This window comes from Vombatus ursinus, unplaced genomic scaffold (genome assembly GCF_900497805.2).
Source record: "Vombatus ursinus unplaced genomic scaffold, bare-nosed wombat genome assembly UNPS02014945.1, whole genome shotgun sequence".
In the NCBI taxonomy this organism is placed as follows: domain Eukaryota; kingdom Metazoa; phylum Chordata; class Mammalia; order Diprotodontia; family Vombatidae; genus Vombatus; species Vombatus ursinus.
This window is the reverse complement of record NW_020954723.1, coordinates 19,714,577-19,730,143: the sequence shown is the minus strand read 5'-3', so window position 1 is coordinate 19,730,143 and position 15,567 is coordinate 19,714,577. Positions and strand designations below refer to the sequence as shown.

The 15,567-nt window shown below is 40.4% G+C and overlaps 1 protein-coding gene across 1 annotated transcript in view; it reads left to right on the top strand.

Moving 5' to 3' along the window:
- Window positions 1-15,567, top strand: part of NRXN3 (neurexin 3) — a 1,892,810-nt gene that overhangs the window by 27,742 nt on the left and 1,849,501 nt on the right. Inside the window, exon 2 of the mRNA XM_027844705.1 lies at window positions 7,486-7,503. Within this exon, the coding sequence (XP_027700506.1) occupies window positions 7,486-7,503 (18 nt within the window). The remainder of the gene's footprint in view (window positions 1-7,485; window positions 7,504-15,567) is intronic.

The following is a 15,567-nucleotide window of genomic DNA, read 5'->3' as shown; positions in this document are numbered from 1 at the left end:
CTTTCTTTCTTTCTTTCTTTCTTTCTTTCTTTCTTTCTTTCTTTCTTTCTTCCTTCTTTCCTCCCTTCCTTCCTTTTATCAAATACTCATTAAACACCTACTATGTGCCAGGCACTGTGATAGTTGTTGGTAATAAAAAGGCAGATTTGAAAGAACCTCTACCTTCAGGAAGCTTATATCTACCCCTTCGTGAGTTCAGGTGGGATCCCAGGTAAATTTTAAGGCAGTGCTTGTCTAGCTAATTAACCTAGTCCTTTTCCTTGTGGGCAGGGGGCCAACCTGATTTGTGTGGTCCTGAAATGCTTTTCCCACTATAACAATCCTGAGAATCTCAGCTTTGCCCCTATCTTTCAATTGCAACAAAAATTTATTATCTTTTAAGTGCAAAGCAAGAAGCAGCAAGGTGCCATGGCTGGGGGCCAACCTTGGGATCAGAAAGATCTGGGTTCAAGTTCTATCTGTTTCTACTAATTATGAAACGTTGGGCAAGTCATTTAAGTTTGTAACTATGTGGTGTTTTGGGTAGATTACTGGACTTAAAGTCAGAAGGACCCGTGTTTAACTCCAGTCTCTGATACACTCTGGCCAAGTCACTTAATATCTGTCTACCTTGATTTCCTCATCTGTAAAATGGGGATAATAAAAGCACTCATTTCTCAGAGTTGTTGTGAGGATAAAATGAGATAATCTTAGCAAAGTACTTTGCAAACCTTAAAGTGCTATATAAACACTAGCTATTATTATTATTATTTAACCTCATAAATTTTAGCTATAGATATTTTACCAGCCATTATTATTATTACTTAACCTTTGCCCCAGAAAAAGTTATAAGACTGTAAGTTGCAGATGAGTTGCTGAATGAGATTAGTGGAGTAAGTTTCCATACTGAGAATTCCCTATACTGTTGAAATCATTCCTGTCCCCTCCAATCGCCTACTAAAAATAAATAAATAAATAAAATAAAGTGAAGAAGTCTAGGGGTAGGAAAGGTATACGGTTTAAATAAGATAGAGCTTGACCCTGGCCTCATGGAGCTCATAAAACAGTAGTGGGGTTAGGCATACATTGAAATGGAATGTAAGAATAATAATAGCATTTATAGCATCCTTTAAGGTTTGCAAAGTGCCTTAAACTTATTGCCAGCAAGTCAACTTTGAGAAACCTAGAAGAGGATTGCTCAGGAAGGCAGCCTACACTGATACCTGTCCATCTCAGTAGCCAAAAGGGAAGGGATGCTTTTCTTTCTATCTGTCAATCAAGTGCTATTCCCCTGAGCTAAAATGGCTACAACTCTTTTAGATCCCCCAAAGACATTCATATTATAGACACTGGAGTGACCCCATGTAGGAGTATCTGCTTTGTTCCTCTCAGGGTTTTTCATTCCTCCCCGCTCTCGCTCTCTCCATTCCTCAGGCTGGGGATGCACCTGACAAAATTGGCCACCGCACTGCTGGGTCTTGCAATCTGGAGAAGTTAGCATCACAGAACAAAAGCAAACAGCCCTGGGGCCCTAGGGCTGGCCCTCTTTAGGGGCGTGCCAAATGGGCTCTTGCATGTAGGAAAAAAGCTAACACTGCCCTGCCTTTTGTATCTTGACAAATCTTCCTCTATTTGAAGAGCTCAGATAAAGAGAAAGTGAAAAAAAAAATCCCCAGAATACTGGAAAAGAAGCCCTTTCTCTAGTGGAAGTTTTCTTTAAGTTGAGGCTGGGAGGTCTCTATGCTCCCTTGTTCTTGAAGCAAAGGGAATCATCTTGCTCCTTACTATCCCCCAGGAGAAAGAGAGTTAGAGGAGAATTGGAGAAACCTCTTTTTGCCCTTTTCATCTCTTGTCTTCTCTTCTCTGGCTCTGTGTGATACTGAGCAGGAAGTCTTTGACACCTTCCATCTATCTGCCATGCTCAAAGCCTGTTCCTTGGACAGGTTCTTAAGTCTCTGCCCTATCTAACCCAGCTTTGGGGTACATTTTCTAACTGGACAGGTTGAGGCATAGGGAGAGGTGCTAAGATAACTGATAAGTTCTCCTAGGACCTTGGAGCAAAGGAAGGTCAAAAGTACAAATTTTGAGGCTGACTAGTTCTACTAAAAAGGGCAGCTAAGTGGCGTAGCAGATAGAGGGCTGGGCCTAGATTCAGGAAGACAAGTTCAAATCCAGCCGCAGATGCTTCCTAACTGTGTGGCCTTGAGCAAGTCATTTAACTCTGTTTGCCTCACTTTCCTCGCCTGCAAAATGAGCTGGAGAAGGAAATAGCAAACCATTCTAGTATCTTTGCCAAGAATACCTCAAATGGGGTCATGAAGAGCCAGACATGACTGAAGAATGACACCATGTCCTACTAAAACCCTATTGTGAGCTTTTGGGATATCCCTATATGTGGGAAATATAAATTTTCCTCCAGAGATTGGCCAAAGGAATTTTTTTGTTCTTTGTTTTAAAAGGGAGTAAGAAAAGGGAAGAAGAGAAGTAAATTAGTAAGTCAGTTCAGCTTGATTTGGGTAGCATGACTTCTGTGCTCTCCCCCAGCCCATTTTCAGGTGTCATTCCCCTGCTGTTTTGTTTTCTCACACAGTTTGCCCTTCAGTTTCCAGAGAACTGGTGCATTTCAATCTATATCTATTTTCTCTCCAAGAAAAATAGGTCAGACCTGAGGCACAGTTCACCAGGTGGGGTCTCTGAGGGTTTGATTCTGATATACCTACAGAACACTTCAGATTTAGAACCTCATCCCTTCCGCACTCTCTCTGACCACCAAGTTCATTCATGGAGAATGGGATGGTAGTTCAGGTAGGAAGTAGGAGAGTTATGGTTTCATCTGTTTTGGAGCTGAAAGAGACCTCGGAGTTCCCACTTGGCTATGGAAGAATCAAACATGTTGGGGTTAAGTCCCTGGGTCCATCATTTACTAGCTGTGTGACCTTGGGCAAGCCATTTCAATTCTTTGGTCATCAGTTTTGTTAGACTATAAAGTGAAATTGGACTCAATCTCTATGGCTCCTTCCAACTTTAACCTTCAGTGATTCTGAGATAACCGAACCTAATAAGAGGACAGAGAAATGGTCTTGCTGATAACCATTAATGGCAGAGATGACACGGGGTATGCATGAGAAAGACCTGGCCAAATCAGGAATTTTTTTTTTTACCACTTTGAAATTTTGTAATTGAGTAAAAAAAACTTCTTACTCAAGTTACATTTGTTAAGAGCTAGTGAAATGAATGTCAGGAATTTAAAAAAGATACCTTGATTTTAGGTAGACTATGTAATGCTGAGGAGACGTGGGAAAAGGTTGGCTTTTCTCCTCTACTCCTGCTTGGCTAATTCAGTTTTCTCTGTGACTTTTCTGAAACAGGTAGCTAAAGAGTAGGTTATATTGTCTTTTCTGATCTTTCCTGATCTGGCTAGTTCCCCTCCATTTTTCTCCTCTTCCTTCCCCCTCCCACACCATCTCTCACCTTCCCATTTACCTTGTATTATCCTTGTTGACTTAGGGTCTTCTTTGTGCAACTCTGCCTCACTTAAATCCAATTCATGGCAAGTCAAGACATCACCTGTGAGGTCATTGATCCTCTTTGAAAATGAAGGACAGAAGGGGCAGCTAGGTGGTGCAGTGGATAGAGCACCAGCCCTGAAGTCAGGAGGACCTGAGTTCAAATCCGGCCTCAGACCAAACACTTGACACTTACTAGCTGTGTGACCCTGGGCAAGTTGCTTAAACCCCAATCACCTTAAAAAAAAAAAAAGAAAATGAGGGACAGAGATCAACAACAAAGAGTGGGTGTCCCAAAAGTCTTAGTGCAGTTTTGAGGTTTAATAGTTTGAAACTGCAACAATCTTTTTGGTCTCCCCTTTTGGGCATGGGCATCATGGTGCAGGGATAGAGAGTTGGCCTTAGAAAGACTCAAACTCAAGTTCTACTTCACACAGTGACTAGGGGACCATGGACAAGTCACTAAACCTTTTACTGTCCCAGGAAACTCTTTAAGATGCTAAGTTGAAACATAGGTGCCCATCTGCTTTGATAGAGTGAGTTTCATGTTGAAAGTGCCATACACTGATGAAATAAGAGATCCAATCCGAGACTAATTTGTACATACTCATAGGTGCACATGCTATTTCCCACACCCTCCTCCCCTTCCCCTCTGCTCCATTCCCCACTCCATAAAATGTAAGGTCCTTGACACAGGGACTGTTTTATTTTTGTCTTTGTAGTTCCAAGTCCTACCACAGTTCTTGGCACATAGTAGGTACTTGTTGATGAATTTCAATTAATTAAATATTTATTGACTGTCTGCTATGTGCTCCAGAAGGTAGTGTTATAAAGTGGAAAGTACCTTGGATCTGTAGCCAGAGGATCTAGGTTTAAATCCTACCTTTCCTGTTTATTACCTGCATTAACTTCTCCGGGTCTCAGTTTCCTCATTGTAAAATGAGCAGGTCAGAGTAGATGGCCACAAAAGCCTCTTCCGCATCTCAATCCCATGACTCTGTGTACAGCATGGGGAGATAAGGCTCAAATACATGAAACAACTAGAATAATATATGCTGATATATAATTAAACAAATGATTATCCCCCATTAGATTGTAAGCTCCTTCTTTCCCTCTCTCTCTCTGTGTATCACCAGCACTTAACGAAGTACCTAGTACATATTAAGTACTTAATAAATATTTATTAGTTGTTAGATTGATTCTGTAGTATATGTTATAAGTGTTATAGTAATTTAGAGAAGGCTGACAGCAAGAAGGGTTGGAGTGTCCAATGACATCTTCCTGGAGTGAGTGGGACTTGAGCTGGGTATGGAAGGAATGAGTAGAATTTGGATAAGGGAAAAGAAAGGGGAAGGAACAAGCATTTATTAAACACCTACTATGTGCCAATTGTTGTGCTAAGTGTTTTTCAAATATTATCTCATTTGATCCTCATGACAATCTTGGGTGGGTCACATAATAATAATACCTTAGATTTTCATATCACTATATTCTCAAAGGGGCAGTTAGGTGGCAAAGTGAATAGAGTGCGGGGCCTGGAGTCAGGAAGACATTCATCCTCCTGAGTACAAATCTGGCCTCAGACACTTCCTAGCTGTGTGATCCTGGGTAAGTCACTTAATCCTATTTGCCTCAATTTCCTCATCTGTAAAATGAGCTGAAGAAGGAAATGGCAAACCACTTCAATATCTTTGCCAAGAAAACCCCAAATGATGTCTCCAAGAGTTAGACTTAACTAATTGACTAAACAACAACATAAGTTTGCAAAGCACTTTGAGTACATAATCTTATTTGGTCCTCATATAAGTCTGTGAGGACTGTGCTATTGTTATCCCTATTTTACAGATAAGGAAACTGAGGTTGACAGAAATCAAGTGACTTGCCCAGGATTACATAGCTAGTAAGTATCTAGGGCAGGATTCCAATTCAGGTCTTCTTGATTTTCAAGTCCAGCACTCTATTCTGCTTCTCACTGCAGGCATTACTACCACAGTGCTCTCTCTGACCACATGGAAATAGTTTGCTATCCCGTTTAATTAAGGGGTAGGATAACAACCACTACTTCAAACAATCAATCAGTCAGAGTTAATGGCCCTGTTTAGTTATTTATGCAACATGTTTTCCCTTCCTACCTCTTCTGTTTCCCCTTCTTTATCCCTCCCTTCTGCCACCCTACCCCTAACTTTAACTGAAGTAAATCTGAAAGGGGCTCTTGCTAAAGGATGATTTAAGGTCTTCTCTAAAGGTCCTTGGGGTATGTATTTATGTATGTATGTATGTATTGTGGAATGCACCGGTGGGGGCTCCAAGCACAGTCTGGGTGTTTTCATAGTCCCTCCACTATTTGTGGCTCATTCATTTACTTCTCATATTACTCTAGTCCCTTTTCTGCCAAAAAACTCATAGGATTTCCCATTCACTATCTTATCTATTCGTATAGATATTTTAATTATTGGCACCTTCTGCATTCAGAGAGGGAAATAGAGGCACAGAAATATCTTATGGAAGGTATCTATAATAAAATATATTATTACCCCATATGGGAATGAAGAGGCCTGCTTTCTGATTTCACCTGACCTTGTACTCAGTTCTCTTTGGAATCTTGTACTAACTTCTTGTTCTAACTACTTGTACTAACTACTTGTTCTTGTACTAACTACTGTGTGTAGATGGAAGGAGTTGGTTTTCCTCACCCCAGTCCATTTGACTTAATCACAGTAAGGGGACTTGTGTTGTTCAGTCATTTTTCAGTAGTGTCTGACTCTTCATGACCCCTTTTGGGGTGTTCTTGGCAAAGATACTGGAGTGGTTTGCCATGTCCTTCTACAGCTCATTTTACAGATTTTCCTGAGGCAAACACGGTTAAGTGACTTGCCCAGGCTCACACAGCTAGGAAATGTCTGAGGCCAGATTTGAACTCAGGAAGATGAGTCTTCCTGACTCCAGGCCCAGCACTGTACTGCACCATGTAGCTGCCCTAAGTAAGGGGGCAAATAACATTAAAAACAATCCATTTTCCCATTTGTGGAATGAAGAGGGACTAAATCATCTTTAAGATTACTTTCAACTTAAAAATTCTGTGAGCTTAAATGACAAGCACAAGCTAGTCAGTGGTTTCCTTTTCCATTAATGGTAACCCTTCCCTAAACTTAGTAAGATGTCCTTTTATACTTATTGTTGTCAAAACAAACAAACACCTTACCCTGTGGCCAACCTAGGGACATAAGCCTTTCCAAATTTTGGTGGATGTTGGACAATAAACTTGATGATTGACATGACTTTATCCAGTTATGCTTATTTGTGTATGCCAGATTTGATTTAAAATGATGATTCCTGTCTTTGATGGTAGAAAATGAGAAGAATTAAATGGGAATGTTCAGTTCACCCATACTGCTGTCTGTGATGAAGGATGGTCACTAGGAACACTGGGGATGAAGAATTAAAAGGGATGCTTGCTCTCCTGTCCTTTAAGACTGGGTGGCCAATTGCCCTACAACTTGTCCTAAATTCATGTGACTCTTTTTCTCTAGTTTTCAATGGGAATGCCTTAATATTATTCTTTCTCTGCTCTGAAAATTTGCTTGAATTTACACGTAATGTCCTGTCTGGTGCGTGAAACAAATTTGTGTTTTGTGATTGTGATGCCCATGAGAATATTTTAACTAATATTCTTGCTGATTTCAGGTCTGGCTTTGCTCTCTGGAGCTCTATCTGTTTCCAGGATTGCTTCTCTCCGGACAGATGTGAAGCTACTCTTTCTTGCTACATGCACAGTGAAAGGGAATCTCGGGACCCTCAGCTTGCATGGGTGGTTTTTTGGGTGAAGGAAAGAACTAACTGCTCAGAAACTGAATAATCTTTGCGTCTTGCATGAGTTCCACAGCCATGCAAGGACATATTGGGCTGCTGTGCGTGTGTGCTGCTAATTCTCTTCTTTCTTTTTTCTCCCTCCCTCCTTTCTTTCCTCTCCCTTTCCCTCCCTTTGGAAATGCTTCAACAGATGTCAGTCAAAGTCCAGGTGAGTCTTTGTGTTTCAATGAGAAGGAGAGAATCCTTTCCTTCTTTTGGGTGTGCATGTGTTGTGTGAATCTGTTTTTCCTGGGGTGGAATGGTATCAGAGCAGATTTTTAGCACTGGGAGTTATCTAGTCCAAAGCCTTCATTTTGCAGATTAAAATAAAATAACAGAGTTTCAGAGAGTTATTTTCCCAAGGCTGCTTAGCTAGTTAGTGGTGCAACTGTGGATTAAATAATATAGATTCTTGTTGGATTTGGAATAATTTATTTTAAAATAATCAAAACATCATCTCCATCACAATTATATGCATATACACATAAATAATATTTATAATATATGTGTATATATTTAATTATATATAATTGTTTCCTTTAATTGTTCCTTTTTCATTTTCATGTGTAATTTTCTTTGTATATGGAAATGTTATTTTTTTTTGTTTGTTAAATTCAGAATAAAAAAATTTGAATAAAAAAAGAAAAAAATTTCCTATTCAGTCAACAAGTATTAATTAAGTGCTTATTATGTGCCAGGTCCTATGCTAACTAAGATGAAGAGGTGACTGGAAAAGGTGTATTACAGAAGGTGGGATTTGAACTGAGTCTTGAAGAAAGCACCTATTTAAAGAGCATTAGATATATCTAAAAAATGAGGAGTAAAGCTTTGGGGAAATTATTTTCAAATCATTCTCCAGTTATGGAACACCCAACTTGTTAAGGACCTTAGTCTTATTCTTCTCATCCTTGCTTTTCAATTTTTAGCTACAGATATTTAACATTTCAGGATTGGGGCTGTTTGGTGGATAATCTGATATATGTAGAAAGAGGTTTCTAGCCATGTAATGAGAAAAAACTGTCCTTTTGATAATCTATTTTTCTACATTGTATACATTTATCTTTCTCTTAAGCTATGTCTGTGCTATGCTCTTATCCTTCAAGTTTGCAGAAAAACATGTGTGGATAGGTAGACGGACGTAACTCAGGTTTAGATGGCCATTTAAGGACATTCAAAACCACTGGGCCTATTAGCTTTGAATTGAGCTTACTGAGATACTGATTTGAACTAAAGAGAAAATAAAACACTATATCCCAGTCCTTCCCCACTGCCACAATAGGAATTAATTCAGTTGCCTCACAGAATCATAGGGTAAAAATTCCTCAAGGACAGAGTATCTCATTACCTTGTACCTTCTAATAGGATTATTGTTTATCAGATCAAGCAGAGGCAACTTGGTATCTTTAACACTCACAAATCTCTTTCAAATTGTACACATACATTTGGTTTTGAATTTTTCCTACTTAGGCTGGGGTCATCTGGCCATCCTCTAATATAGCTTTTAACCTACTTACCATTTGGTCCCCATTTTTTGGTTGCAGTGCCAATTAAAAAAAAATAATGCTTTAGGACAATAATATCTTTCTTAAGATTATTCATGTATCCCAATTTTTGGTGTGGAAATATGGCTACCATAAATATAATACATAAGAGATACATATAAAAATAAATCAATAGCTAAGTTGAATTTAACATATCTTCAAAATATCTTGTTAACATAAACAACAAAACTTTCACCAATGTTATATTGCAGAAGCTATGAATACCATATATTCTGTCACAGTAGTGAGGATATGTAGAAATGCATGTGGGTAAATAATATCTATGAAAAAGGAAAAGTTACTATGTTTATCGACTTTCCTTCATAATAATCACAATTCAGTATCTGGGATTTTGCTAACTTTAAAGACAATTAAATTGCCCGTGTGCTGACTGCTTCCTAGTTGTGGGTCTCCCCTCAAGTTGTATCCTAGGTCCTTTTCTTTTTTCTGTCCAAGTCCTCTCTTTTAGTGCCGTGTTTGACTACCATTGGTTCAATTAGCATTTCATGCACATGACTTCCAAGACTTATCCAGCTTTAGTCTCCTAAGCACCACATTATCAACTTCTTTTGGACATCTCTCCCTGGACATCCTGTTGGCATCTCAAATGCAGCAACACAGAACTTGTCTTTCTGTCTTCCCTTCTAACCCCAACTTTCCTCCAAACTTCTCATTTTCTGTTGAGATATCACCATTCTTCCAGTCACCCAGGTTTGCAACCATAAAATCTTCCTTCTCCTTCATCCCACCTATATCCAATAAGTTGCCAAATCTTGTTAATTCAACTTCCATATCTCTCCTATATGTCCACTTTTCTCCACGTACATAGCTCCCACACCAGTTTAGGACTTCATCACCTTCTACATGGGCTATTGCAATAGCCTCTTAGTTGAATTCCTGGCTTCCAGCCTCCTTCCTCTTTAATCCAAATTCTACCCAGCTGCCAAAATAATCATCCTAAAGCACATAAAATGATGCCACTTCTGTGCTCAAATGACTTTGGGGGTTCCCTATTTCTTCTAGAACAAGACAGAAACTTCTCAGATTGGCATTTATACCTTGGCTATAGCCTCCCTTTACAAGTTTATTTTAAACTATCTTTCTTCATATAATCTATGTTCTAGTTCAAACTGGTCGACTTGATGTTCACTGTACTTGACACTTGACCACTTCCCACTTACTGTTCCCTATGCCTGGAATACAATCCCTCCTCACCTGCCCCTTTCAAAATCCATAAATTTCTTCAAGGCACAACTAATATTTCATGTTTGCTACTGCCCTCTTTTCTTCCCCTCTCCTCTCCTACCCTCTCTTCCCTTCCCCCTTTCTTTCTTCCCCCTCGCCTTTCCTCCCTTCTTTTCTCCTTCTTTCCCCTCCCTTCTATTCCCTTCCTTTCTCTTCTCCCTTCTCCTTCCTTCCCTTCCTCTCTCTTCTCCTCTCCTTTCTTCCCCCCTCTTCTCTTCTCCCTCTCCTCTCCTCCCCTGTCCTCTCTTCCCCTCTCTCCTTTTCTCCCCTTTGTTCCCCTCCCCTCTCCTTTTCTTCCCCTCCCCTCTCCTCTTCTTTCCTCTCCTCCCTCCTCTTATTTTCTCTCCTATCCTCTTTACTATCCTTTCTTTCTTATATATACATATATATGTAAATGTGTGTATGTATTCACTTTTTCATTTGTTTAGCCATCCAACCATTCTTCAGATTACATATTTACATATTGTATTCTTGAGTGATTCTACTTGCATAAGCTACCTGAGGGTAGGGACTTTTCTTGTTTGTTTGTTTTCTTTGTCTTGGTATTCCTGGGACCTAGCATAATGCCTTGAACACAGTAGGTGCTTAATAAATGCTTGTTGGATTGTACTGGATTTCTTTAGCTGGGTAAATACACTAAAGCATAGTATACCAGTTCTCAGGTACATTCTGGTCAATAAAATGTTTTCTTCATGATAGGCATTCTCATTTTATTTCTTAGTTTCCCTTCTTTTGTTCAGTTCTTCTGCTTTCATTTTCATTGAATGAGGAGACATATGGTTTAACTTAGTCCCCCTTCCTAAATTCTTTCTGTATTACACATTTCTAGAAAAGAATGGTTTCAGAATGGCTTGGCTACCACAGTGGTATAGTGTGACCACAGTTAGAACATGGATTCTTGTAGTTTCCCTCTTTAATGATATAGAAGCATTACATTTGCCTTTACTTAGGGGATATCCTAGTAGTTCTGCATCTGAGGTTTAAGGTCACATGGCTTGTAGACAACATTTGTTGCCCTCTAACACCTTTTCTTCAAACTTCTCATCTATGGCTCCTACACATAAACCCCTGCAAAGTTGGCTCTTCCTTCATGGCAGTAACTGTCTGATTCATTCACTCTAGAGTCTGAGTAAGTCTGGCCTTGGATGAGGTGACTTCACAATCTCTTTCTTTCTGTGTTCCTTGCCAGGCAATCTGGATCCAGCCAGTGGGGCTCCTGAAGAGACATGCTTTAGCTTTAATTTTAACAGTTCTCCATTCTCCCCCTCCCCCATCCCCTCAGGAAGACAAATAAGAGATTTTATAAACTAATGTGATTCTTTACCAATGGGTAGCTGGAGGACAATAAAGGGCCAATGGATTAATTGATTAATTTTACTTGCTGAGTGGATGGGTTATAAGCAACACTACTGTAAAATACCCCTCCTGGACAACAGGACTTGTCATGAACTTTGTGGGTCTCAGACTGAATAGAATTGATTTTTTGGGAGGGTGAGGCAATTGGGATTAAGTGACTTGTCTAGGGTCACACAGCTAGTAAGTATCATGTGTCTGAGGCTGGATTTGAACTCAGGTCCTCCTGATTCCAGGGCTGGTGCTCTATATACTGCTACCTACCTGCCCCAGAATTGAATTTTTAAATCCCAGCCCCTTGGGTCCATTCTTAGTCAGCCTTGATCAAGACAATGGTATAGTAGAAAGGATTTGGAATTGGGGGACCTGGATTTAAATCTTGGTTACTCTTTTTAGTGTCTGTCTGATCTTGGGCAAATTACTCAATTCATCTTGGCCTCAGTTCCTTCATCTCTAAAATGGGGCAGTTGGATAGCTAATAAAATAGAAAGAATGCTAAACTTGGGGTCAAAAGACCTGAGTTCCAATCCCAGCTCTGCCATCTATTACCTTGTGACTTTAGGCAAGTTACTAAGCCTTAATGGGGAGAGAGTTGGGTGGGTGGGTGGAAGGGAATAGAGTATTTATTAAGTGCTTACTATGTACAAGGCACTCTGCTAAGCACTGAAGATATAAATACAAGCAAACCAGACAATTCCTATCCTCAAGGGGCTTATTCTAATGGGGAGAAGACAACATTTAAAGAGGAACTGGAAAACAGTGAGGAGGAGAGAGGGTGAAAAGCTACTGTTTAAAAGATGTAGAAGGAAGTCCAGAGAGGGAGTCAAGTTTGAGAATGAAGGGGCTGGGGCCTCTCGTGAAATGGTGGTTTGGTCCAAGGACTCACCCACCAATCGCTGGACCCAATAGACTCCATCTACTTAAGTGACTCTTGGCAAGTCATTTCTGCTTTTTCCAACTCTGAATCTATGTTGCAAGAAGTAGGTGTCTTCTGAGGTCTCTTCCAACTCTAAATCTGCATTCCTATGAGTTGCCTGTTTTGGAGTCACCCTTCCCACTCCTTCATCCCACCAGCCCTTTTGCTACTGAGCCGTTTGGACCAGAGACTGAGGTGACAGAATCAGCTAGATTGAGATTTCGGGAGCTTGGGGAAGGGCGTGGGAGAAAGATGGAGATAGCAGTCTTGGACTCCATGTGAAGGGTTGCTGACAGTGTGCTTGCTCTGGCTTGGAAGGAGGGGATAGAAGAGGAGAGGTGGCTGAGTAGCACCCCATCTGTGGGCAGGAGACTTACTCCCTGCCGCCCTCCCCTTTGTTCTTTCCCCCATCCCACCTCCATCGAGGTGGGGCTGTTTATAGTGTTCCAATGACAGCCTTTCTCCTCAGAAGGGATAATAACTCAGGCCTTGGCTGCTGATTAGAGTTTGAATTTAAATGAATAACTGTGACCTTGTTGAAGTGTCCTAGTTATTCAGAGGCCTGATGAGGAAATAGTCCTCTTGTTCTGAGTCCACCACAGTATTGGCAAGAAAGTAAAGGAGGGAGGGAGAAGGAACTTCTGGCTGCTAAGACCAGAGAGGTTACTATTGTTGGAAAGAATTGAAGTAATTTTTGCTCAGTTTCTTTTCTCTTGCCTCCATTCTTCAAAGTACCATTCCCTATGTTGGCCCAGTTCTTCCCATTCTCCTCCTCTGGTTCTGAGGACACCAGAGTCTTAGTCTAGCTTCCTCCTCTAGCTCTTCTGCGAGCAATGAAGTCAGAGGACTTGGGTCTGAATACTGGCTTTTTAATCTGTATTTCCTTGAACAAGTCTCTTGACCTCTGGAGGCCTCAGGCTTCTCATCTGTAAACTGAGGAAGGCTAGACTAGATGGCCTTCATGGTCTTTTTCAGCTCTTCAGCTTAGGATTCTTGGATCTCCCAGTGCCTTCAAGTATAATCAGGTAAAAAGGTACTGTCGGTTAGTCAGGAGCATTTTTCTTCCTGTCCACTCTGTGAGATAAAACACCATCTGCTAAAAGATGGAGTTATCCTCACGGAGGGAGTTACTACTCAGCAAATAGGGCATACATCTGGAGTTCCAATGGGGCAGTGAGGGAGGGAATCATCTTTTATTGGACTCAATGTACTCCATCTACATTTGTAACCTTGGGCAAGTCACTTAACCTCTGTAGGCTTCACTTTCCTCATCTAGAAAATGAGGAGATTAGACTAGAGTGTTCTAAGTTCCCTTCCATCTTTAGGTCCCTTTCTTCCCTGAGGATCTCTGGATCTCATTGAAGCTATCAAAGTGGAATTTAGTTAAAAAAAAAGTCCCTCAACTTTTATGCTGGGCACTGCATACTGCATACTTTATTCTTTGGAAGCTGAGAGTTGGGTAGAGGAGGAACATTAACTTTCTAGATCACCTTTTTTGTGTCTTTGTCTATTGTCTTTACAAATACATTTTTTTCAGTTGTGGACTCTCAGACATTTATATTCACATACTTGCTCTTCTGTTCTCCATATTCTGTCCTCATGCCTTCTGTTCATTTACTCTTCTTCCCTAGCCAAACCTTCGTGACTGCTGTAATGGGTTTCTCCACACTCAATCCCATGGCCATCTTTATCCTCCCATCTCCAATGGACTTATGTTACCTAGAGTAAAATCTTGGGGGTAAAGAGTTACTGGTAGGTTGGGGGTAAAGAGTTACTGGTAGGATCATATGGTTTGTATCTGGAAAGACTGGGGTTCAACTCTCTCATTTTACTGATGAGGAAGCTGAGGACCACAGAGGTTAAAAAACTTACCTAAGACAACATACATACTCAGTATGACATCTTTCCTTTGTTGAATAGTAGTCTATAGTATCTAGCTCTAGAATCATGGATACCTGTTTTCTCCTCCATCCCCACCCTTATTCCAACATGTTATTGATGGCAAAATAGCCATCTTCTGTTTTCCTCTCTCTCATACTGCCATGGGCAATCACCACTTAAACCTGAGGGTATAATATGAATTCAAGACTATGCTGAATTCCTCTTCTCCCACCCCCCTCAAAAAAAGTTATTATCCTCACTGGGGCACAGTTCAAGAGAGACCAGGAAGAAAGAGGGGGGGGGAGGGAGAATTTACAGTTGTGTGTAATTGGATTGGAAGGAGGCCCTAGGCCAAAGTAACCATACTCAGCTTCTGGCCAATTACCTAGCTGGGGGTTGGAAAGAGACCCTTGGCTAATATATACATTCTTGATCAACAAAATATGAGTGAATAGCTGCTTCCCTGCCTGCATAAGAGCTTTGGCTGGCTCTAAGGAAGCAGAACCATATGTGCCTGATGTGGAACCCTTGACTGGGCCTTTTTCTTTAGATTCTCTTGATACCTCCCTATAGAAAAGGGAATCTGGTAGGAGTTATTGAGGGAGCTTACTCAGTTTTCATTTAAGGGATCTAGAGCCAACAGGAGATTAGAACTGGAAGGTGTTCTGGATGCTTCTCTGGAAGGGATTTGGGGGAGCCATTGATTCCCCTTTTTGGTTAGAAGTTCTCAGATGTTTACAAGTGTCTGTGAACCCCACTCAATAAACAAAAACAACTTTGAAAAAAAAATGAGGAAAGATCTTTGATGATGTCTTATAAACACATGGTTTTTTGGGTAAATTTGACTCGTTACAAACATTTAGGCAACTAGGTGGAACACTAGATAGAGTCCTAGGCCTGTAGTCATGAAGACAGTTCAAATCTGGCCTCAAGATTATAAAATGGGGATAATAATAGCATCTGCTCCCCCTGCCTCAGGGTTGCTATGAAGATCAAATGAAATGATGTTTATAAAACACTTTGCACAGTACCTAGCACACAGAAGGTACTTAATGAATGCTTGTTTCTCTTCTACTTAAATCTACCAAAAATAGCTTCTATAAAATGAGTCTATTGTTCTTAATTCTTAACAGTTATCCTAAAGAAACAGACACACTAACTTTCCTGAAAATATTATGGAATTAGATTCTTCTAATTCTAATTCTTCTCCTATTGGGTGACTCAAGACTATCTAGCCTGCCAGAGATAGATAGATAGATAGATAGATAGATAGATAGATAGATAGATAGATAGATAG